Source organism: Dermacentor albipictus, chromosome 5 (assembly GCF_038994185.2).
Source record: "Dermacentor albipictus isolate Rhodes 1998 colony chromosome 5, USDA_Dalb.pri_finalv2, whole genome shotgun sequence".
NCBI lineage: Eukaryota > Metazoa > Arthropoda > Arachnida > Ixodida > Ixodidae > Dermacentor > Dermacentor albipictus.
This window is the reverse complement of record NC_091825.1, coordinates 173,519,214-173,544,803: the sequence shown is the minus strand read 5'-3', so window position 1 is coordinate 173,544,803 and position 25,590 is coordinate 173,519,214. Positions and strand designations below refer to the sequence as shown.

The 25,590-nt window shown below is 47.8% G+C and overlaps 1 protein-coding gene across 12 annotated transcripts in view; it reads right to left on the bottom strand.

The window, feature by feature from the left end:
• Positions 1-25,590, bottom strand: part of LOC135897507 (intermembrane lipid transfer protein VPS13A-like) — a 1,023,564-nt gene that overhangs the window by 502,469 nt on the left and 495,505 nt on the right. For all 12 annotated transcript variants that reach the window (XR_011514733.1, XR_011514732.1, XM_070539327.1 and 9 more), the window contains 2 exons: positions 24,066-24,157; positions 20,585-20,711 (listed from right to left, as the gene is read on the bottom strand). Coding sequence is in view for 10 of the 12 variants with exons in the window: in XM_070539327.1 (XP_070395428.1) it covers positions 20,585-20,711; positions 24,066-24,157 (219 nt within the window). In the remaining 2 variants the exon portion in view is untranslated. The remainder of the gene's footprint in view (positions 1-20,584; positions 20,712-24,065; positions 24,158-25,590) is intronic.

The window sequence follows — 25,590 nt, the reverse complement described above, 5'->3', positions numbered from 1 at the left end:
TTCGAAAAGCCGATGTTCGGTTTCACCTCACGCGATTGTCCAGGATGCGCCAATATCGCAGCCTAGGTCAATATAGGCCAATCGCGTGAGGGGAAACTGAACGTCGGCTTTTCGAACGTGTATAAGATGACGGCCTTGGTCATTGCGTGTACTGAATGGAATAGGTTAAAGTTCGCATGTTAGTAGAAAGCACAGAGCTGTATTAGCCCAGCATTGCCCAAACTGCATCCATTATGCAGTCAAATTTGCATGCAACATTTGGAATTCATAGAATCGCAACATACATAGAGCTGCGTGATGGGTGAACACGAAACGCCTCCACAGCTGTGAGCATAATGAAATTCCAGTCTACTAGCTGAACAAGCAAAAGTCTGTTAGTAAATTTTCTGTACTTCTGGCCAAACTGCTGGCATTGTAAAGAAATGACGAACTTATGCTTTTGGATGAAAATACGTGAATAACAGCAATGAAAATAAGCTGTTTCCCATGATGAAACTTTCAATCTGTGGGAATAAAAACGCTGCTCCCACCCACCCCCCTCTTTTTTTTTTGTTAGGTTTGTCAGTTTCTGGCTCTTGTCTCGAGGTTTTATGCAAAGACTACGACTATTCTCTTTGAACAAAAAAATTAGTATTTGCACCAGCCTAACTATAGGAAAGGCTGTGGCATTTTTCTTCACTAAGATAAGTGACATAAAAGAGTACTATACTATTCAAACTATTGCATTCGAAATTATTCGACCTGAATTACTATTCAATTTGACTGTGGCATTTACTCTATGCCCATCCCTATAACAGAAATCCAAGCTCTGGCTCCTTGGTATGCGCTAATAACTGTCCTAACAAAGAAAAGCGTTCACCTTAGGTTTTGGGCAACTGGCATTGCACAATGCTGAACAAAAGTGTGCTAAGGGAGCATACCTAATCTCTAGCATGGAACATACAGACTCCTCGAAGGAGTGAAGCATCTCTCAAAACTCTGTGTGCACTCTGAATTCTACCAAATTGAAATGGATCCAAAAGACATTCAAACTGATGACCTTCATCGCCCTTTTAGGATGATATAAGTTTAACAAGATGCCTTTTAGAATCTCAACCATTTCAGAACATTACCAGAGGATGATGATTAAGTCGCATACTCGAGGGCTTGCAAGGCATTGGGTGCCACAGTTATGGCATGCTAGTGTGAAGGAAGACCAAGCAATCCCACAACGAATGCCTTGATGTGGTCACTGAAAGCAGGTGTGCCAATGAACAAAGAAAAGTGCTCATAATGGTCAAGACAGCAGAAGAGTGCTCATAATGATCAAGGACAGACCATGGCCCTCAGTTCCCTTCTAAGTGCCATGTTTTCTAATGACTATGGATTCAAGTACCACACCAGTAGCCCCGATTCCTACAGTCAAATGGGGAAGCGGAGAGAACAGTTTGCACCATCAAAGAACTGCTGGTCACGGCAGAAGAATTCTACTTGGTGCTGCTATGTTACTGAGACACTCCCGGTATGTCGGGTGACAGCCCAGCCAAACTGTTATTCAGGCAAAAAAAAAAAAAAAAAAAAAGTTGAATTGCCTACCCAAGTCCCAGGAAGGTGGAGACCAATGGACACCGGACACCCTCGCCAGATTGAGTTGCCAGGAAAAACAAATGGTGCAAAAAGAGACAAGCGGTAGACTACAACCACAGACATGTGGCTCGTGATCTAACTCTAATGCACTCAGGCGACCTTGTGTGGGTTTAGTCTGAACAGTGTCCAGCAACAGTACTCAGTAATGGTCAGTGTCTTCTCTGCTACATTGTTGAAGCACAAGGAGCAATTTTGCAGCATAATTAGAGAGAGCTGGTGTCTGTCTTCTCCATGAGAACAGCCAACAGATGAGTAAGTTCCCTTGTCACTTGCTACACAATTTCTACAGCTAAGCATAGGGCCACAGAGTGGCTATCGCACCCGCCACGGATGTTTAGTGGTTCCTACAATGTCGTTAGATTTACGAATGCAAAGAGGGGGAGATGCAGTGGTTGCTATTATCATAATCAGTGTCACAGGGTGACAGGTGGTGCCCTTGGTGTTGTGTATGAGGAAAGGTGTAATGGTTCCAGGACTTTCATTTGGAAATGCAGTTCTTTGCTTGAAATCAGGGGTACAATCGAGACTCGATGGCAACCAAAGGTGAGTGGGACGCCTCGCACTGGGCGCTCATTGGAAGACTACAAATGAAGCTGTGCAGAGCTCACAGAAGAATTCATTATGAAGACTGACTGAGGAATATGGAAGAAAGTAAATGGGCTGGGAGAGTGTTCAGGTATTTGTGCAGGAATAGCATTGATACACTAGTGGAGAAAAAATACTAGAAAGCTTGCCAGCAAGTATGCGGCTTGTATGGTGAGCAACACAGTAACAAAGAATGTTAAGCAGAAAGTCAGAGAGGCTGAGATAGTCTCATGGGTGTCGGCAATGGATAAGAAACCTACCATAAGTAACTACTTAAGAGGAAAAAAAATGAAATCAGGAAAGAAACAATTTATGATAACTCAAAGGGAAGCTCATGACTTTTCGAAGAGAGATCAGGATGTCTTTGAACACACACTTATAAAGCGAGATATAAGGAGGAAGAAAAAGCATGTGCTTGCTGTAGTAAAGCTAAGGAAATGATGGAGCATGTTTTACTAGAATGTGAAGATATCTGCCCAGCACTTGATTTAGGAATCACTAGCATCCTTGAAGCCCTTGGGTTCTGCGAGAGCAGGGGGAAAGTAAACATGTCCACAATAGAGATTAGTAAGAGGCGATAAAAAAGATTGGTGGAAGAAAAGTAGGGAAACAACAAACAGCGGTAGTGTACAAAAATCTGCCCGCCCGCCCGTCCATCCGTCTGTCCGTCTGTTCAAGATTAACTCATTTGGTACCACGAGAAATGTGCTGATTTTCGATGCTTTTATGTTTAAACATTTTATTTCAAGGCGTAGTAGTCACAGCGTATACTGCAATACATAATATAGCCTGATCACTGATGTATTGAATGGATGTATAGTAGTAATATATGCTTAGACAATTCCGAGAATTCTTATGTGAAACTTCAAAGAAGTACCTCAAGGAACATGAATGAAAGTAATAATTTGCTATTTTTAGCTTAAGTACTGAGAGTAAAGAAAGCTCAAATATACAAAATGTGCACCTGGTTCCTTATTTTCCAATTTTTGTAAGTCAGATTACGCAAAACATTATTATGAAGAATTGTTGGTTTGAATACTATGGCCATGCTATGCGGGAAAGCAGTATCTTTGCAAATGTGAGGATGGGTAATTTACTACTGCACAGGAAGCATTTGTTTTTATTCATTGCAGCAGGTACTTAGTTCATTTTTTACTGCATTCTTTAGGCTCACCAAGTAATGACTGTGAGGTCAGGGAGCATGCAGAATTAAGCCTCCTCCTACTTAATTATTTTGATCTGCTGCGGTTGCTTAGTGGCTATGGTGTTGGGCTGCTAAGCACGAGGTCGCGAGACTGAATCCTGGCCATGAGAGCCGCATTTTGATGGGGGTGAAATGCGAAAACACCCGTGACTTAGATTAAGGTACATGTTGAAGAAAATCAGTTGGTCCAAATTATTCCAAAATCTCCCACTACGGCATGCCTCATAATCAGGGTATGACTTTGGCATGTAAAACCCCATAATTTTGTTTACTTTATTATTTGTTCGATCAGCTTTTTCTCAACAAGCAAGGTGGTCTAGCGTGTGTGCAACTGGCACTGAATCCTCCACATGCATTGTTCAGTTCATGTACAGTGCTGTACAGTAATGTTGAATGTTGCATAATATATTGTACAGTAATTAATGAGGGCACTCCAACAGGAGGCATTCAAAATATAAGAGCTCAGACAGGTAGTCGAGCTTCGGTTAAAGGTCGGTCTGTAATTGACTGCATGCTCTTGTACAAATGAGAACTATAAGCAAAACAGGAAAGACTGCTTGTAATAACTTGTGCATATGCTGCCGAAGCGCTGATGGATAAAAGCAACCCACAGGGGATAAAATTAAGTTGCACTTGATTTTAGTTGAACACAATTATCAAAATAACATGCGCTTGTGAGCATCTATTATTGTTTAAAGGGACACTAAAGGCAAATTTTAGGTCAACGTGGACTGTTAAAATACCATTACAGAACGCTCTCAGAGCTTCTAGCCTTCCAAGAAAACACTTTGTTTACGCGAAAATTGCATCTGAAGGGTCCACATACCTTTAGCGTAATTCAAATTGCCCACCTCTGACCAAGGAAGTGGCGACGTTGCGTACGCCATCATCACACTTACTGCCGTTGGTGAGCTAAATGGAGGCCGACAGACAGCTTCTAGCACAAAATGCAAACGTGCGGCCATGGAGAAACAGAGTCAAGACAAAGCATAGAGTTCGCCACAGCAGGTGCTTTTGGTCAAGCAGTGTGAACCGTTTGGCCATCCCGCAACATCACATGGACATGGATTCCTCTGCTACTTGTCATTTGTTTGAGTTTCGCGAGCCAGCAAAACCAGCACAGCATTGCACTATAGCTAAACTACTATGACGCGACGAAGCAGGTGGAGCAGATTTGAGCGAAAACAAAACCTTTCAAATGACCGCATCATTGTCTAGGGTAATGTGAATGAGTTCTTTTTTCTAAGCATCAACTAGAACTGGACAAGTTGTATCTTCTTCCTTCTCATAATCCGCCGCAATTATCTTTTTATTACGAGAGGTTCAGTACTAGTGAGAGAATTATCAGGAATGCCTACATTATTGGGATAGTACTCGGATGTCCCAGGTGAGTCGTGAATCAGGTCCTACATTTACACCAATTTCTTGATTACTAAAACTTTCTTTGCGATAATATCGATGCCTTAGATGTTCTCGAGCATTAATCTATCACTTTAGGTTGACTTAATATTTGCCTTTAGTGTTGTTATGATTGGGGGTTCAATCCCATCGCTCGTGATCCGTTGTCAAGATTGGAGTCGGGCATGAATTAGAAGGTAGCTGGCCCATGCCGTCGTCCAACTTATTCACGCTGAGGACGTTGATGAAGGGAAGGACTGCTTCTCATCGAGAACGAGGAATATGGGTTTATTTACAGTATTTATATAAGTCTAACATGACTGCTTGAGAGAGAGTGTATCGAGCATCCGGCGCCTTGGTCGGCACATGGGAAGGGGTGTCAGTAGATGTTCCCGCAGCTCAGTAACAATAGTTGGTCCGCCGAGCTCATTTAGTCATAATAGCGACTTCGTCAAACTCGGCTCCAGCGACGGAGAGTCAAGGACGCACGTATTGTTGTTCACACACAGTCAACTTAGTCACGCCGTGGCTAGAGGTGTGCGGCGACGCTCCAGGAAAGTTGCCGCCACAGTCGCAACCGGCCGGCAAAACTTGCACTGCAGCTGGCCGTTGTTAACAGTGTCCCTTTAAGATAGCGTTAAAACAGCCTATATGCCTGATCAGAAAAATGACAACACAAGATAAGCTTCTATGTCTTCACAGCTGCTGTCATTTAAAAATGATCTAGTCAAGTCCATGAAAGTGCAGATGTTCAGTCTTTTTATTCAAGAAGTGCTAGAAACACTGGAAACTAATATTGACAATGCCTCCAGTCGAAGATTTATTTTTCCAGACTCCTAAATCTGCAAAAAATTGTAAACTCTGACAAGTAGCTAAAGTTCTTCGCGCATCCTCGGCATGTCTTTCCAAATGGATCGGTAGTCTTACATATGCTTGAGTTTTTGCAGAGCTGAAAATAACGACATCCACTTCCACCTTACAGGCCACTATCACTAAACCATGTGACACCCCATGCATGTATGGAACAACTACTCTCTTTCAGGTTTTGAGAATGCTCTTGCACATGCCAGGTCCCGGTTCCCTTAGCTTTTTTAGTAGATTTTCTGCCACTAACAGATGCAAGTGGACATGGTAACCTGTGTCCCGCAGCTGCTCTTTTTTAAGCTCAACGCATACGATGAGGGCATGATGCATGGCGCACATTCACAAAACACAGGTTTATGATGGCTCACTTCACCAGCTTCAAATGTGACAAAGCATGCAGAAGCAGCACCTTTTTCTCTCAAGGGTGATATTCCCAACAGCAATGATTGGCAGTCAAAATTAGTTTGATGTCTAAAAACTGGATGGCGTTATTTAATATGTAACTCATGCGTAAGAACCAGATTATTGAGACACACATGGAACAAGGCAACCACATCAGTCACTGTTTCAGTGCTATTTGAATAGAATTCCCATGGTACTAGGTAATTACCTACATACCTAAAAATTTTTAAAATTATTAACGCCTCCATTTTTTTTCTTTGAGACGTCTGTCATGGCAGCTGAGAAATACAGATCCCTCAAGGCAGGGGCTAGGCATGACCCTGTCAAGTACATTCTTTATTTTGGGAAATACTCGGTGCATGCACATACACGGAGTCTGTGTTCCGTCCAGTCGCAGCGCACGCGGCTTGCTCCACTGATTACTTCACTCCCTCAGTTCGTTGTTGAGCGCACCCCGCATGCTAACCGCGCACACACTGCCTTCCATGATCTCCCTCCCCGGCACACACCGTTGCCTATCATCTCGTGCCTGCGACTCTATGCCACCTGCCATCGGCCCAGTACCCTCACAGATCCCCCCCCCCCCCCCTTCTTATCCAGTGAAGAAGGCTTCCAAGGCACATAAGGGCTCAGCTGGTCTGCATTCGCGACGCCTTTCTGCTTCCCTGTAGCCGGGTCTGAGCCTGTAGGTATTGCGTCCAATGTGTGCAGTCACTCTAAACGGCCCTGTGCGTCGAGGGGCAAATGTGGCTGTGAATCCAATGGCTGCCTTACTTAGCGGGCGCCTGTCCCGGAGAACCAAGTCTCCAACCTGGAAGGTAGCTGGAGTGCGCTTTTTGTTGTGTGATACTTTGCCTGGCTGGCTTTTGCCAAGGTTTGGTGGTCCTGTGCAAAGGCCCAGGCATCTCGAAGGTACACATCCAGTTCAGCAGCTAGGGCATGAGGCACAGAAAGGGGCACCTCGGTGCTAGCTGCCTGATTGTGATGGCTCCACAGGTTCCGTAGTCCCCGCCCATAGCACAAGAGGGCAGGCGTAATGCCAATAACTACACTTTCAGACATGCGCATTGCAAATGCCACTTCGGGCAGCCTTTTGTCCCAGTCCCTGTGGGAAGTGTAGTAGCCCACCAGGCATTGTTTAACCGTTGCGTTACGGCATTCCACAGTCTGTCCTGCTGGTCTGTATGGGACTGTGGGGCTCTCCTTCATTTCCCAGTGCTGGAGAATGTCTTTCCATAGATTGCTTATGAATGGTTTGCCATTGTCGCTAGAGATGGAGCTAGGCACACCATGGCAGCAATAAACATCGGTCATTTTATCAGTGATCAATTTGGATCGGTAGGTGCACGTAATGGGAAAAGCTCAACAAACTTCGTAAACTTGTCAAGCACCACCAGGATGTAATAGTGGCGCCACAGGACTGTGGGCAGTGGCCCAATAAGGTTCACACTTAGCTGCTGCATTGGGTGGGTCATGAGCTAACCATCAGTCCTTTTGGTTTCTGCTGGTGAGGCTTGAAAGCCTGGCACTGCTGGCAGCTTCGGATGTAACGGGAGATATCGGAGCTGATACCAAGCCATGTGAACCGGCTCTTCCAACATTTCCAAGTTATAAAAAAGCCTAAATGCCCACTTAGGGGTTGGTCATGCTCCATTTTCAGTGCTCTGTCTCATAAGTGTTGGGGAAGCCAGGCGACCTTATGTTCACCAACCGTGTACATAAGGAAACCATTGTTCGAGATTTTGCTGTCATCAGCTAGGCCCTTTACCTTCTTGGACTCTTTAGCGTCACCAGGTAGCAGGCCAGAATAAGTATTGCAGCAATGGACCCTTGTGTTGTTCCAATTAGAACGTTGCAGTGTCTATTTTGTCTATTGCAGTGTATGGTATGCATGACTATCACAGAGGTAGATAACATAGCTAGGTGAGCAACATATTTGGGAGCAAACAGCGCTCACATGCCCCACAGAGCAAGAGGACACAGACTTCAAGTACATGCATGTTATTCCACTGAGGAACAGGACTGAGCAAAGTCAACAAGCTTTTCATGCTGCTGGCATTGTAAAATTGAACAATCAATTTTTTTCTAGGAAATAGGTTTCTTTTTTAATTTCTTTTTTGCATCCTTTAGCTATCTTCTCCATGCTTGAAAAGTTAGTCAATGAATGCACACTTTTCAAGAGAGAGAGTGTAGTATAGTGTCGCCCCCTGCCAGATCTCTGTGTTATCATACATTTATGTTTCGTAGTAGTTTAGCTAGATGGCGCACCCCCATTCTGTCATGTGCCGAGCTGGGACAAAAGAGGAGGTGTCATCTGGCGTGTGAAGTCCTTTTTAGTAAAAAACGGCCGCGAGCCGGCTGATTCCTTGTCCGGTTTTCATCAGGAGCAGTTAGCTCCGTGTCTCCCTCTCTGCGTCGGCACTCACCGCGCGTTTGCTGGGCGCGGCCCCCCACTGGCCTGCCGCTGCCGACACGTCATCTTTTGGCAACGAAGATGGGATTCCCGCTGCGGTTTCGACCGAAGCCCCGGGAAACCAACGAGCTTCGTAAGTGAAGCGTCCTTTACGTGTCTGCACGGCCTGCAAACAACGCCGACGCACTTGGCGTCGCGAGGCTTCCGAGCCTAGGCCTTCTCCCCCTTTGTTCTTCCATGCCCATTTCTGCTGCGAGCTCCGGCTTGTCTCCTGCACTGTCTCCTGCACGCTACCCGGCATGGCTCTTACGGCGAACCTTCCCGTTTTTCTTGAAGTTCCCGGGTCACCGTTAATTCCATGGTATCGATGGAAACAAATTTTTCAGGCCCACCTCGAAGCGGCCGGCGGTGGCGACTGGACGGACGCGCGACGAGCGTCCACGCTCGTCAGCGCTCTCGGGCATGAGGGACAATGAAAGTATTTTGCAGACGAGGAGCAGGAAGCAGCAAGGCAGTTAACCAGCGTCAAGCATCAAGTCAGCGTCAAGCGAACCAGCAAGGCAGTCGACCGGCGCAGTGTCAACGTCAAGTGATGCGGTCCTGCCAGCATCAGAGTTCCAGAAACTCTTGCAGCGGCTTGACCGGCTGTTCGCCGCGTCAACAAATGTTCTGGCGGAGAGGCATGAATTCACCAGGCGAAGGCAGTTCGAGGGAGAAGGATTCCTGGAATTCGTGACCGCATTGAAGGAGAAGGCGGTACAGTGCAACTTCGGCACAACCTACAACGAGCGCGTCTGAGACCAAATAATACATGGGGTAGCGAACGTCAGCGTTCGCGAAAAGTTATTGGCTCATGGCGAGACCCTGTCCCTGAACAAGGCAGAAGAAATTGGATGCTCGTTAGAAGCCCTGCATCGAGCGAACCACGCATTCGACTCCGAAAAAATACAAAGAATCGAGGCAGCTCAACTTGGCGCTCCGTCGACAAGCCAAGATGGCCGACTTCTTCAGGGAAGCCGCCAAGATGGCCGACGTAGTCCGGGAGGCCATGAAGATGGCCGACTTCTTCCGTGGAGCCGCCAAGATGGCCGACTTCTTCCGAGGAGCCGCCAAGATGGCCGACATCTTCCGGGAGGCCGCCCAGATGATCGACATTTTTCGCGAGGCTCCTCCGGGACCTGCAATGAAGCACAGGATGCGAAGAAGGACCCTAATTTCGACCGTAGTTCATGCGATTGGTGTGGCAGCACGAAGCATATTGCAACGTTCAGGAATTGTCCAGCAAGGAACCGGCGGTGCAACGCCTGCCACACGTTGGGCCATTTTGCATCAGTATGCCGAAAAACCCGTACTGTTCAGCACGTCTCTTCCGCAGAGACGCTGTCTTCAACTTCCGCAGGACAGCCATCCGCGTCTGTCTTGACGGTGGGCACTTTGGAAGCTTTTACAAGTCCCGGTCGTGGTTAACGATGTCGCCATGCGGGTGCTCTTGGACACAGGAGTGTCTGTCTCATTGATGACGGCCGAAGATTTTGGAAAGCACTTTGGTCGACAGCACAGACTGTCAAAAACAGCAGTGGAATTGAGGAATTTCTCCAAGCAACGCATTGACATTCAAGGCCTTTTCCAAGCCACTGTCCAGTTTCTTCAAAGGTCATGCTCCCTCACGTTCCACGTAACGACTACAGGAACATCACTGCTGGGTTTAGACGCCATCCAACGCTTGGGCATACAGATCGACGGCACGTCGCTGATATGTCTACCATCGCTTCCTTCAGTACAGAGCCCCACAGGTGTACCTCCGGGTTTTGATCACCTCTTCAGTGACGAGTTGGGTCTCGTCAACAAATTTGTGCACCGAATTCATCGGCAGCAAGATGCGAAACCAGTATCTTCAAAGGTGCGCTGACTACCCCTGGTTCCCCGTGACCAGGTCACTAATGAATTGCGACGTCTCGAGGACTGCGACGTCATCGAGCGCGTCGAGGCTTCTGAGTGGGTGTCTCCACTTGTGGTGGTGCGCAAGAAGGATGGAACGATGCGACTCTGTGTAGACCTACGGGAACCGAATAAGGCAATTGTCATTGATGGGTATTATGTATATTATTATGTATTATTATGTACTATTATATGAGAGTTATTACAAATGTTTCATGGTGCCACATATTTTTCTAAGCTGGATCTAGCATCTGCTTACCACCAGCTGTTATTGGAAGAAGATAGTACAGATCTCACAACATTCATACAACTCATGAAGGCTTATTCAGGTTCAAGCGTGTCTGTTTTGGCTTGGCATCCGCGTCAGCAGTGTTTCAGAAAATGATGTCGCAAATCTTGCAGAGTTGTAAGAATGTTGTCTGTTACCTTGATGACATTTTGGTATGGGGTCAAACAAAACCTGAGCATGATGCTAACTTAAGAGAAGTCTTGCTTTGCATTTCAAACAGTAACATGTGGTATGAAACTGAATGAAAAATGTGTCTTCTCTGTGAGAGAACTGACTTTTCTGGGCCATAAAATTTCAGCTGAAGGCATTTCGCCTACAGAGAGCAAGGTAAAAGCAATCCTGAATGCGCCTGCTCCTGCAGATATTAAGTCATTGCAATCCTTCTTAGGATTAGCTGGTTACTATGCTAAGTTCATTGATCATTATGCAGAACTTGTAGAACCGCTTCGCCTCATACTCAGACAAGGGCAAAATTTTGCTTGGTATGATGATGCACAACGTAGCTTCAATCAGTTGAAAGCTCGTCTTACATGTTCCCCTGTCATTAGGATTTTCAACCCTGAATTGCCTGTGGTAATCACGACTGATGCATCTGATGTTGGTGTTAGTGCTGTGTTACAACAACCGTATGGTTCTAAGCTAGAAACTGTAGCTTTTGCATCTAGAACTTTGTCTGTAGCTGAACGAAAGTATTCTGTAGGAGAGCGTGAAGCGCTAGCATGTCTGTTCACATATGAAAAATGGCATGTTTACCTCTGGGGTAGACGGTTCATTCTTCGAACTAACCATCAAGCAGTAGCTGCATTACTGACCGCTGGCGACTCAGGTCGTCGACCTCTTCACATTTCGAGATGGTCAGCCAGGCTCCTGTATTACAACTTTCAGATTGAATATTGCAAAGGGTCAGGAAATCTAGTAGCTGATGCCTTGTCTAGACTTCCAGTAAAGGATTCGCAGAATGTAGTCCAGGAGGAAGACATAGTATCCTTAGTTACATCCGTCATTGACAAGGAAACAGTGCAACTTGCAACGAGTACAGATGACACTCTTCAGAAGGTCAGTAAATGCCTAGCAGAGGGTTGGCCTTCCAAGAAAAACATAGACAATGCTTTAATAGCTTACTTTCATGTAAATGAAGAATTGTCTTTTGTAGATGGATTACTCATGCGTGGTGATCGTGTGGTATTACCCAGTGTCCTAATACCTACATTTCTACAGCTGGCACACGAAAATCATCAGGGCATAGTACGTACGTACTAAGCAGCTTCTTCGTGAACGCTATTGGTGGCCCTAGATGGATAGCACTGTTGAACAGTATGTAAAGCATTGTCATGTATGTAAGCTGGCAGACAAGTCTGCAAAGCCTCATGTAGCTCCATTGCAGCCAGTCGAATGGCCGAGCGGACCTTGGCAGAAACTGGGAATGGACATCATTGGCCCATTAAACACGTCCTACCCTAGGTATCTAGTCACCTTAGTTGATTACTACTCAAAGTAGCCAGAAGTACTTGGTACTAATTCCATCTCCACAGATGATATCATTAAGCTTCTTGACTGGGCTTTCAGCCGTGAAGGGTTGCCAGAGTCTATAGTAACAGACAATGGTCTGCAGCTTGTTTCAAAATAATTCCAAGATTACCTAAAGGAGAAGGGAATCGCTCATTTTATGTCCTCCAACTATTATCCTCAGGGAAATGGTCAAATAGAAAGGTTCAACCGAGTCATTAAGCAACACCTGCAGGTAGCAAGGCTTGAAGGTCGAGATGCTTCGAAAAGCATTTCAGAATTCTTGGGTTCTTATAGGATTACACCACATGCTACAACGGGTCTCTCCCCAGCTTTCCTACTTCATGGTCGTCAACCTCGTTCAAAGATAGATATTAGCAACTTCAGGTTGCATAAGCACATAGCAGTTCAGGACAGTTTTCTTCCTCAAGTTCACGAGAGAGTCTCGCAGAAACAGCGGCAAACTAAACAGTATGTAGACAAACGTAGAGGTGCTCAGGCAAATCGTATCAAGGTGGGAGACACCGTCAAAGTAATACTTGCCAAGATAGGATTTTTTAAGTACAGTACGCCTCGTACAGTTAAGGCCCAGGTAGGACCATCCTCTTCTGTACCAGTGATGGGAAGACGTGGAATGCGTCTAAGTTAACCACAGTAGCAGATAATTCAAAACATAGTACATTGTCCACAACTGATAAAAGATTTTTTGTACTCATATTCAAACCTGTATAGTCATTCCGATGACTCGTCTGTCGTGACATCGTCCTTTCATAGGCATCAGTTAAGTAGTGCGTCTGACTGTATCACTTCCGAGTCTACACAGTCAGCAATCGTTTCTGATTCCGTGGGGGAATCGGTAGCATCCCAGGAATTGTTGGGACGTCGAGAGGAGCTTCCTGGGCCACCCTCTCCAGCTTTGAGCGACAACCACATTCAATTGTCCAACCAGGGGGAGGGAAATAGTAGTGGGACGACTGGGTCTTTAAAGTCGACCGATACGCGTCGCAACCCCCAAAGTTCTTCTGAGGTACGCACGCGTCCTCATCGTGATAGAAAACGGCCTCCGTGGATCGATGACTATGTTTCTTGAATGTAGAGCTTATTGCCGTCTTCGAAATGCCACGGCTAGGGGCCTCGCTGTGACATTTAGGAGACAGTTCCCATTTTTCGTTCACACAGCTATAAAATGTGTTCCTTGTTGCGGTGCAGTGAGTCTTGTGCCGTGTTCCTTGTCGGATTTTGCTTTGACTGACTGCCTGTGTTGTGGTGCCCAAGACTGGTGCGCGTGTATGTTAACTTGGTCGGGACGGACTGAATTTGTTGTGGACTTAAGTGCTTGCCTTGTGTGCGTGTGTGTGAACGTGGGGGGGAAAGAACTGAATTTGTCCTTGGACTTAAGTGCGCGTCTTGTGTGCGCGTTTCACTGTATGCTTACTTTGTTTCCAGGGGGGATGATGTAGTATAGTGTCGCCCTCTGCCAGATCTCTGTGTTTTCATACATTTATGTTTCGTAGTAGCTTATTATCTAGATGGCGCACCCCCCTTCTGTCATGTGACGAGCTGGGACCAATCAGGAGGTGTCATCTGGCCTGTGAAGTCTTTTTTAGTAATAAACAGCCGCGAGCCGGCTGAGTCCTTGTCCAGTTTTCATCAGGAGCAGTTAGCTCCGTGTCTCCCTCTCTGCGTCTTCGCTCGCCGCGCGTTCGCTGGGCGCGGCCCCCCACTTGGCTGCCGCTGCTGACACTACAGAGAGAGAGAGAGAGAGAAACAACTTTACTGGTCCATTATGAAATGGAACACCTTAAGCGTCTCATGGGGTGGCTCCCTCTTCACAGCCTCCATATGCTTCCAGAGCTTCCTGGCCCCTGTGGATCAGTCGGAGCTGGTCTTGCAGGGCGGGGCTGGATAGCATGATCTTCCATCGCTCGTAAAGTGTGGGGATAGTAGTGCGGTGGTCTTTCGAAAATTTGCATTTTCCTATGACGTGCCAAAGGGTGCCTAGCGCACTGCAATGAGGACATGTGTTCTTGCATCTTTCTGGGTATATTTTGTTCTGGAGGCAGGGGTGAGGAAAGGATCCTGCCTAGATTTGCCTGTATATTGTTTGTTCGGCTCTGGTCAAGGAGAGTGGTGGGGGTGCGGGAATGTCTTCCTACCGCCCCTGTAATATTTGACTGTATCTGTGCAACTTGTGATGGGCTGCCATCCCCTTATCTCCTAGTCGGTGGCTCAGGAGTTGAGTGCTCAGGCCTGTTTATGAGCATATTTATTGCCCTCAATTGAGGAGCGAGCCGGGACCCAAACTAATTAGATTGTTTGTTTAGGAGGCGTAGCTTTTCTGAGGATTTTTAGTGCCACAAGGGACACCCAGCCAGATTTGTAGCTCTTGTATGCAGCTTGTGAGTCCGCGACGATCTTGGCGACATTAGGTTGCAGGAGTGCGAGAGCTATCGCCGCTTCTGCTTCCTCCGAAGACAGTGTTGATTGATGCGCAGGTGACCAGCTTTTCTAGCTCGGTGACCACAACTGTATAGAGAGGCGTCTGTATATAGGACAGTGTCGTCTTCTTCTAGGGTCCTGCAGATGGCTCTTGCCCGGGCGTCGCATCGTCCGGCATGCCTTAGGGGGTTCATGCTGCGCGGTAGTGGTTTGCATTCCAGCTTGTCACTCCACTTTTCGGGTAGTTGGCCGTGGCGGGTGTAGTGTGATTCTTGCCATCCGATCTTGCAAAGAATGCTTCTGCCCGCCTTGGTCTGGCTAAGGTGTACCCTTTGATTGGATAGGTGGGCTTCTACGAGCTCGGCTACTGTGTTGTGGACTGCTATTTGAAGTAATTTTGTCGTGGTCAAATTTATTGGAATACCTAGGGCCTGCTTCGTGGCTTTCCTGATTATTGTGTCAAATTGTAAGACGTCCTTCTTGAGGAGTTGCAGGTACGGCACTGCGTAGACTATTCATGAGATAACAAAGGCCTGAATGAGGCACAAGGTGTTCGATTCCTTCAGATCCCTCCACCTGTTGGCCACTCGTCTGATCATGTTCAAGATCTGGTCTGACGTGAGCTTGATTTTTCTAATCATGGCTGTTGCCCTGCCGTCTGCCTGGATAAAGAGGCCTAGGATTCTGAGTTGAGGTACCGGGAGGATCGGGGTCCCTTCCAAAGTGATTTCTATGTTTTGTGCTTGTTTCCCTGATTCACGCTGTCTGACAATGGTCAGCTCTGACTTTTTAGGCGAACAGCAAAGGCCACAGGCCTTCGCATGGCTGAGGACCATGTCAGCCACTTTTTGGAGCGTGTTTTCCATCCAGCCATCCGACCCTGCCCTCGCAGTCCAGAGGGTGATGTCGTCGTCATATAATGCATTGCCCAGGCCATCTATTGATTCAAGAAGCTTGGGCAACGGCAGGAGAGCCATGTTAAATAGGAGGGGGGAAAGGACCAAACCTTGCGGCGTTCCTCTAACCCCCAGGGAGATAGATCGGTTGGAATGTCTCCTCTCATATTCTGATCCTAGCCGTTCGGTTACAAAGAAAGTCTCAAACGTAGTTGTACGCTTTTACTCCACAATCCGTGTTGCATGGGTTGCGGAGGACACTTTCATGTGTAACGTTATCAAAGGCACCTGTGAGGTCTAGCGCTAGTATCGCTCGCGGCGCCTGCTTCATTGCCCGCTTAATTACGAGCTCGTTGAGTTGCACGAGAACATCCTGGGTGCCCAGGTGTTGCCTAAAGGCATACATTGTCTCTGGCGTCTGATCGGTGGCATCCAGATGTCGCTGCAACCTCTTAAGTACCATACGTTCCATGACGTTCCCCACGCAGGACGTGAGGGATACCAGTCGAATGTTGTCGATGTGAGGTGTGTTCCCAGGCTTGGGTATGAAGCAGACTTCTGCCTCCTTCCATTCCTGTGGAAGTTTGCCAGACTTCCAGACCCGGTTGACATACTCGAGCAGCTCTCTGTGGGCCTTGTGCTCAAGGTTGTTGAGTAACTTTAGGTAATGGTATCGGGTCCCGGCACGCTGCCCCAGTTGCTCTCAATGAGACAGAAAGCTGGGGCTAGCTGGTATGTGTATATACATGTTTACATTGTGGGAGTTCCTTCGGTCTACCGGGGCGCAGTCGTTGCTGTGCCTAAGGCTCCGGACTTATTCGCCATTGCGAGGAAAACCTCTCCCCTCATTTCCCTGCCCCTCGACCCGCGCGCCGTTTTCCCCGGGCGCCGCGGCCGCGTCCCGCGACGTCATGCTACGCGGCCCTGCGATTGGGTCGCGGGGCGTGACGTAGGGAAGAAGCCCCGACTGGGGACGATCGCGGTGCGCGGGGGAGTCGTGCTGCGAGAGCGACGAGGACCGGTCACGAGAGGCAAGCTGCAAGGTACGTGAACGACCAGCTATTTGTGTCCCCAACGCCCCGGCCTGGGGACGTTCACGTGCTTTGTTAGCTTGCGTAAGTGTGACTTGCTGAGTGGCTTTGCGTTCCGCCCTTGCGGTAGTCGCAGGTGCTCAGTGCGTCACATGTTGCGTGTCCGAACCGTCGCAGACCATTGTCGGTGACGGGAAGCGCTAGGTAGCGTTTGCGAACGCATTTCGGCCCGCGCGCGTAAACCAGTGTTCGACGCGGCGTGTACCCCGCCTTCCTCGCCATCGGGAACCGCGGGCGCCGAGTGTACTCCGTGTGTTTGGGTGCAGTCTGGCACATGTTGGCCATTGGGGATCAATAAACGCCTTAACTGTCCTGGACGCCGTGTGTTCCTGGGAGAGCGCCCATGCGTACGGCCAGAGCCGTCCGGGTCTTTCGGCTCGGTGCTCGAACCTGCGGTGGGTCTATCGCCGTGCGCCGTCGTGCCGCGTCGTGAGGCCCCACGTTGGGCGCCAAAATGTGGGCTCACAGTACGTCTCCGCGCACGGCGTCGCCAGGTGGCCCCCGAGAAGTGAGGGGAAGGTTTGAGACATTGGACGCCTCAGACATTGGTGTTGCCTGCGCCCGAATCCGTTGCAAGCCCTAAGGGCACGTGTCGCGGGTGCCTCGTGTGTGCGCGTGCAAAAGGGGACGAAAACCACGTCCAGCTGGCTTTCACCATCGCTGCTACCCCTCTCGCCTCAGACATTGGTGTTGCCTGCGCCCGACTCCGTTGCAAGCCCTAAGGGCACGTGTCGCGGGTGCCTCGTGTGTGCGCGTGCAAAAGGGGACGAAAACCACGTCCAGCTGGCTTCGCGACCCTCCATCCTGTGCCCCCCCATCTCTGCTCGCTCCTTCTTGAAAACGACTGGCGTCAGCATTTACTACTCCTGCTGGCACTGCTGCTGCCGGTGCCCGGAACTGACTTCCCGCTGTCATTCTGTCTCGACAGTCGCCTTCGTCGGTAGCTTCGAGTTGCAGCGCACTCGCGCTCAAGATGGACAAGCCGTCTGCCCTTGTCGCCCCTAGGAGCCGCCGCCGCAGCCGACGCCGGCGCTGGGTGGCACAGCCAGGCGCTCCAGCCACAAGGAAACTCCCTGCTCCAACGACTGTCCCGCCTGCCACAGCTACGGAGACCAGTCCAAAAACACGGAGTGTGGCCACCTGGACGTGCCAGGAGGGTGTATCGGCACCCCTCTGATACGTCCCCATTCGGTGAAGGCATGGCCCGCGCAGCGCAGAGTGGAGAGGTGCCAGCACCCAGTGCCCTATCCTCATTAGGGGCACACGCTGACTCTAACGGACGCAGCCGCGGACGGCGCCCACCTGCCTGGGGTTCTTTAACTTTTTTTTTAGTGTTTATTTGCGAGTGTGTGTCTCTGTGCGTGTGTGTGTGTGTTCGTGTAGCAGATATTACATTTATTCTGGGGGTATTCTGGGGCAGTGTGCTGTACAGTTTTTCCTTTGAGTTATATGGTTGTGCGCGATTTTCACTGGGTTTGCTGTACGTGTTAAATATCTATGCTATTAGTGTATCTGCCCTGATTACATTGTTCTCGTTTTCTTTAATATGTGTTTAAGGGCTGGAACGGAGGCAGGACGTTAGCCGTCCTTGCAATATCTAGTGCTGGCTGATACAGGGGACTGTTCCTTTGTATTACATGCCGCCGGCTTATTTCTCAGCTGGTAGGGACATTTAAGGGGAGAGGGATGTGGGAGTTCCTTCGGTCTACCGGGGCGCAGTCGTTGCTGTGCCTAAGGCTCCGGACTTATTCGCCATTGCGAGGAAAACCTCTCCCCTCATTTCCCTGCCCCTCGACCCGCGCGCCGTTTTCCCCGGGCGCCGCGGCCGCGTCCCGCGACGTCATGCTACGCGGCCCTGCGATTGGGTCGCGGGGCGTGACGTAGGGAAGAAGCCCCGACTGGGGACGATCGCGGTGCGCGGGGGAGTCGTGCTGCGAGAGCGACGAGGACCGGTCACGAGAGGCAAGCTGCAAGGTACGTGAACGACCAGCTATTTGTGTCCCCAACGCCCCGGCCTGGGGACGTTCACGTGCTTTGTTAGCTTGCGTAAGTGTGACTTGCTGAGTGGCTTTGCGTTCCGCCCTTGCGGTAGTCGCAGGTGCTCAGTGCGTCACATGTTGCGTGTCCGAACCGTCGCAGACCATTGTCGGTGACGGGAAGCGCTAGGTAGCGTTTGCGAACGCATTTCGGCCCGCGCGCGTAAACCAGTGTTCGACGCGGCGTGTACCCCGCCTTCCTCGCCATCGGGAACCGCGGGCGCCGAGTGTACTCCGTGTGTTTGGGTGCAGTCTGGCACATGTTGGCCATTGGGGATCAATAAACGCCTTAACTGTCCTGGACGCCGTGTGTTCCTGGGAGAGCGCCCATGCGTACGGCCAGAGCCGTCCGGGTCTTTCGGCTCGGTGCTCGAACCTGCGGTGGGTCTATCGCCGTGCGCCGTCGTGCCGCGTCGTGAGGCTCCACTTCTCGGGGGCCACCTGGCGACGCCGTGCGCGGAGACGTACTGTGAGCCCACAACATGTGTGCTTGTTTATCTTTCTCCAGTGATCGCTGTTCGCCAGCTAACAAATGTTAAATGTTGTCGTTCAGCCCAAGATGCACCTGTATGATTTGTAACTTACACGAATATTATCGTTCATTCTATGTGTTGTGTACGTCCTCGCCGAACCTTGTATTGCATGTGCGACACGAATTGCGTAGTAGTTACTGAAAACCAAGTGGGCATCGCCAATTACACTAGAACCTTCGACAAGTGATGTATAAAAGCCAACACACTTGACCTGCTGATCAGATTTCACCAATCGCCAACTGTGTTCGCCACTATGAATGTGCTTTGAATGTAACTTACTTTTGTGGGCAAAGGTTCACCCAATAAGAAAGTTAAGCTATTGATAGTTTTGCTGCTGTGCTTTTTACTGTCACTACTACATGACAATATACAGTAGACTTCTGCTAATTAGACTCTGACTAATTCAATATTTCGGTTAATTCAATCCCAACCAAAAGTCCTGGCCAGTGCCCACGCATTTCTATGGGCCCAATTTTTTGTTGTTTCGATCATAAAATTGACTTTTGCCGGATAATTAGAACTTGACCAGTCAGGACGCATGTGCCCAAGTGCTATAGGGACCCTATTAGCAACATCTTTAGTTGCAGCGAATGTCTCTATGAAGCTTAGGGGACAATGAATGCATTGAACATGCATCATCTTCCATCAAAAACGCCTATTTTCGGCCTGTCCTAGGAAAATTTTCAAGCACCCATAGCTCTCACAATGTCTGATTATGGCAGTTACCCAATACGAATGCGCACCTTCTTTAAAAAAAAAAAAAAAAAAATTGGTCAAAAATTGCCTGTGCAGTGCAATCGAACATAAAACCAAAAACTGCCTTCATGCCATTCATATGCTTTACCACATAACAATAATACATTGCAGCAAAGCTGACTTTTAGAAACCAGCCACAATTGAGCAACAAATATGAGAACCTTGCCCATTTTATTGCTAGAACAACCGGTGTACATTGGATTTCTAGTTTGTTTAGAAGCTTTAGTGTCATTTCTACGTGAGTTTTCTACTTTGTACACATCAAAAGTGGGCACGTGTTCGATTCGGGGCTGTGCTAGAACCGGGAAAACATTGCAAAATGAATCAGCAGTGTTTTCTGACGTCTTTTTCAGCATACTGTTTAATTTGACCTGCCAGATAATTAGATCAATTTCATTGGTGCCATCAGGGTCAAATTAAAGGAAGTTGACTGTATATATAATTACTAGAAAACAGTGAAGCACCATAACAATTAAGTGCGCTATGCTTCCCGCTATGCTTCCCGCTATGCTTTCTGTGCTTGTTTTAAATCCCTGCTGCGTTCCAGAAACTATGCATTACTACTCCCTCTGGTTTCAAAAATGCACTACCTCTGTGCATCCACTTACCTCCAATGAGAGCTTCTCCTTTGTTCTCTCCCTGTAGAGGTCACACAAGGGTTTTTCCTGAAATGGTGAAAGAGGCGTGCCCACTGCCTTGGCATCTTCATTGAGCCGATCAAACGAGAACTGTCTCCTGCATAAAGCCACCAAGTGCACACATCTTGCATATAAGCCTTGAACAAAATGTCAGCACACTGTACACATAGGTGATGCAGTCCGGAAGCCTAGCTGATGGTTCATTCCCGTTCCTTTACAGCACTCAAAAACAACAACGGATAGTGTGATCACACTTCTTGATGGAGAGTATATTCAACAAACAAGGTGACACCAACGCAACAGAGACGCACAATACCTTTACACACCTTGAAAATGTTGTGCTTCCTCTTCAACAGTCGGTACAGAAAAGTGACGCATACGAAACATTGTTGTCAAAGCTTCCTCAGAGCAAGTACTATGACAACTGTTGTGATCACAGATGGTGCTGAATGTGCAAAACCACCAGAAGGCTTGTGATTGAACCACTTATATCAAGCGTCGTGGGGCACGAAGCTGACCGTTTGGTTTGGACAGCCAAGTAGACTGGCCACTTTCTAGTAAGCATATTTATCAACTCGTAACATTTGGCGATGAGGGTCCCTCAAGTAACATGTTTTGTTAACAGTTATTTCATTGTAACATTCATCAGCCGCCCATGCTATAGCTGTCTTGGCGAAGTTGGAAGCGTTCACTGGTGAAGCCCAAGAGTGGGAGGAATATGTGGAAGTCTTAGAACAACACTTCATCACCAATATGGCATTGCTGACGACAAGAAACGACAAGCGTTACTGAGCTCCTATGGACGGCCGACATACTCGTTACTACGCAGGCTACGGGCACTAATGAGACCTTGCAAAGTCACGCTTATGGGAAGCCTGTACCTGCTGACAATGTGCTATGCCCCAGGACTTTGGTAATTGTTCGGCACTACCAGTTCTACTGCCAGGCGCAAAGAGAGGGCGAAGCAGTGAAGGACCTCGTTGCCAAACTGCAGAACCAGGTAGACCCACGCACATTTGGACAAGAATTGGATAATAACCTGAAGAGCAGCTCACCGACAGTTTTTAAGACAATGTGATGAGAGGGCATCTGCTAGAAGAGGAACACCTCCCACTGGAGCAGACCATCGAAGTCATAAATGGTATGGAGGCCTCTGCGAAAGGGACACAACAGCTGAACAGCCACGTGTCGGCAGTAGCCATTCAATGGCTGCCATAAGACAAGGACGGTGTTGGCATGCCTTTCCGATTATCAGTCCCTAACAGTTCCGAACTGCTGGGGACTGCTGTCCTGCATAAGATTTTCTTGGACAGCTTCACAAGCTCCACCTACCAGTTCAAGAGCGGCTACAATCGTGTTCAGACCGGAAGTCACGGATTGTCTATGGACTCTAAGAGCTGTCATCAGATTTTTGCTCGAACTGGGGCAAGCAGTTAGCAGACGATGGCTGTCTGAAAAAGAAGGAAGAAGTATTCAAGCTATTAAACTGGGAAGGTTTAGGAATAAGGATTGATGACGAATACCTCAGCAACCTTTGGTTCGCCGATGACATTGTTCAATTCAGCAATACTGCAGACGAGCTACTACAAATGATTGAGGACGTTAACAGGGAGAGTGTAAGAGTGTGGTTGAAGATTAATATGCAGAAGACAAGGATAATGATGAATTTAGAATTTTTACCTAGGTCAAATAATCCCAGGGAACCCTGATCATGAGAAGGAAATTCATAAAAGAATAACAATGGGTTGGATCACATATGGCAGACATTGTCAGCTTCTGACTGGAAGCTTACCATTATCATTGAAAAATAAGGTGCACAATCAGTGCAATTTACCAGTGCTGATATATGGGGTAGAGACTTGGAAACTGACAAAGAAGTGTAAGAACCAGTTAACCCTTTCGCTGTCACGGACGTACGGGTACGTCATCACGCTTCCCCCCCAGAAGTGTCACTGACGTACCGGTACGTTCTCTATCGTGCGTTCAAAATTTCGCGCCTGAGCGCAAAGCTGGCGCTCCTGGATTGGCCACGCTATCTGTTGACTCTTTCTACAAGTTCATATATTCGCCCCGACCTGTCTAAGTCCATGTATTGAAGAGTACAGAGCGACTGCTACTCCCCACTTTCTCTTTGCTGAGTGGCGCGGTGGCTCCGCGTTAGCTGGATCATGCGTCGCGCGCGTGTGGTTATGGGTTCAAGGGTTGTTCTGCCTTCTCCGCTGGTTTGAAGGTTTTTATTTTTCTTCTGTTGGTGTGTCTGCTACGGCGCGTCAAGTTCAGGCGCACGTGCCGTGCCGTTGCCTCTCCGAAAAGAGTGACTTCATTGCTGCTTTCGCTCTCTCGCCGCACACTCGCTTCCAAATTGCAGCAGTAAACGTAAAGCCCTTCGAACTTTGTTTAGCCTTTTTCCATCTCTCTCTGTCTTCTTGTTCACGCAACGTCCCATTTCTCTTGTGCGGGCGACTGAAAGCGCATCCTCCTCCCTGCGCGCGGTTACTTTCGGATGGCTGAGCGCGCGGGACCTTCGTCTGCTCATTGGAGCGGTGGCTCAATTCTGATTCAGAATACGAGCCGAGCTCGGATTCGGACTCGGACAGAGTCGCATGCGAGGAAGAGGGTTCCGCATCGTCAGATTCCGATGCTGAACGGATTTTATAGTCAGGCTGATGATGATGATTATGTTTACTAACAACAGCTGCAGAACACTGAAATGTGCATATTGCATTGACTATGTTATTTGTACACCAATTATAATAAAAAATAAATTGCTATGTTCATTCCCTGTTATGCTCGTTCCCTGAAACCAATCCGACACTGGGGGTGCGTCACGGCCAGAAAGGTCCGACAGCGAAAGGGTTAAGGACCACGCAAAGAGCGATGGAACAAAGAATGCTAGACATAACGCTAGAGACAGAAAGACAGCAGTTTGGATCAGAGAGCAAACGGATATAGCCGATATTCTAATTGACATTAAGAGCAAAGAATGGCACTGGGCAGGTCATCTATTGCGCAGGTTAGACAACCGGTGGACCATCAGAGTTACAGAATTGGTGCCAAGAGAAGGAAAGTGCAGTCGAGGACGGCAGAAAATAGGTGGTGCGATGAAATTAGGAAATTTGTAGGTGCCAGTTGAAATCAGTTGGCGCAGGGCGAGGTAATTGGAGATCGCAAGAGAGGCCTTCGTTCTGCAGTGAACATAAATATAGGCTGATGATGATGATGATGATGATGAGAATAAGTTGCAGCAAAAAGACTGAATCACCCACAGCCTTTACACACACACACACACACACACACACACACACACACACACACACACACACACACACACACACACACACGCACGCACGCACGCACACACACACACACACACACACTGTGGATAGCCTCCTAAACCACCCAATTGGGAGACAATGATTAGCAGAGTGAGAGCTGCCAAGGCAGTGCTCACCCGACACAGCCAGGGGTGCCCGAGCTGCTGGGGCTGAACGCTGGGGCCTGTCCCCATGCTTGCTGGGACACAACGAACCGCTCACCTGCATCCTGCACCAGTATAGTGTTGCTAGATTGAAAACTAGACTACTAGACGCATTTTTGTTAGTACTGAAAAAAATTATTTTGATCAACAATGTTGATGTCCTGGCATTTTTTAATACAGCTTTGTTTTCTACCAATACTCATGTAGTAATAAGCAACACAGACTGCAACTCTAAATAAAATATTCACACTAGACCACATATATATTAGATTGCTATTATTGGAAAATGCAGGAATAAATAACCTCATATACAAAAAAGATCCTGATCGTGTGTTAATGTGGTTTTGCTGCATGTGTGCTTAGGTAGCGTTTCCAACTTTTGTTGGGAAGAGTAACAGAACAATGAAAGGCCAATCAAAGAACAAATCTCACATAGAAGTAACATTTCATGGCAGGCCTAAACAACGGCCCTATGTGTAGCTAATTATCTAATTTCCATTAAGGAAGTGGTTGTACATATTACACAATTTCATTGCGCTTAATTGTTGGGTTTTTTGGGCATCACAACACAGGCCTGACTGGCATTACAACATTGCAAGAGTTGTCAGGTGAACTTTGAGATTGGCCCATGCTAACCTTTTTTACTGTTAACACACAAACACAAAAATGCATGGAAATATTATTATTATTATTATTATTATTATTATTATTATTATTATTATTATTATTATTATTATTCCACCGCAGGTCGGCCTGGTATTGCACCACCTCTGGGAATGGCGCACATTCTTGCCCGAGGACAGGACAAAAGAAGTGGGGGCAGAGGTATACAGATTTCCTGTAAAACATAACTGCATAAGAAATAATGTGTTGATCAAAGAAACTATAGAAAGGAAAACCCAAAAGGTTGTTGCATTACTAGCTTCCCCAAAAATGGAAGCAAATGTCTTCTTGACACCAACAATAAAACTTGAACAGAGAAATTCCAGTTCTTTCTGTTTGTCCACTTTATCTATGTTAGTTTAGCTAATGGAAGAACAAATGAATAGATTTCATCAGCATTCAGCTGCTGTGCACCAAAAATGCAGCTGAGGTCACTGGGACACCATGCTGGTATCCGAGATAAAGCATGCTCTTCTTTTTTCCCACCAATGCTTAACACCCCAATATTTGGCACATATCATAACGACTGCATGCACTGCACTTGCTCATTCACAATGTTCAAACCTGCCTAAGATCACCTAAGGAAAACAATGGAAAGACTATAGAGAATCCCTTCTTCCATCATCCCACAGGTTCAGAGAGGACCTGAGAGGAACGTCACCCGCATTTCAATTTGCAGCCTTCTGCTGCTGCATCACATGCAATGGCTCCTACAGGGCACCAGCTTTTGAACCTCCCATATTGTTTTTGAGGGCAGCAGATTTGAAGCACAGTGCACCTAAAAGCCTTGGTAAAGTGGGAAATTATTCCATAGCTTATGTCATGAAGTACATGG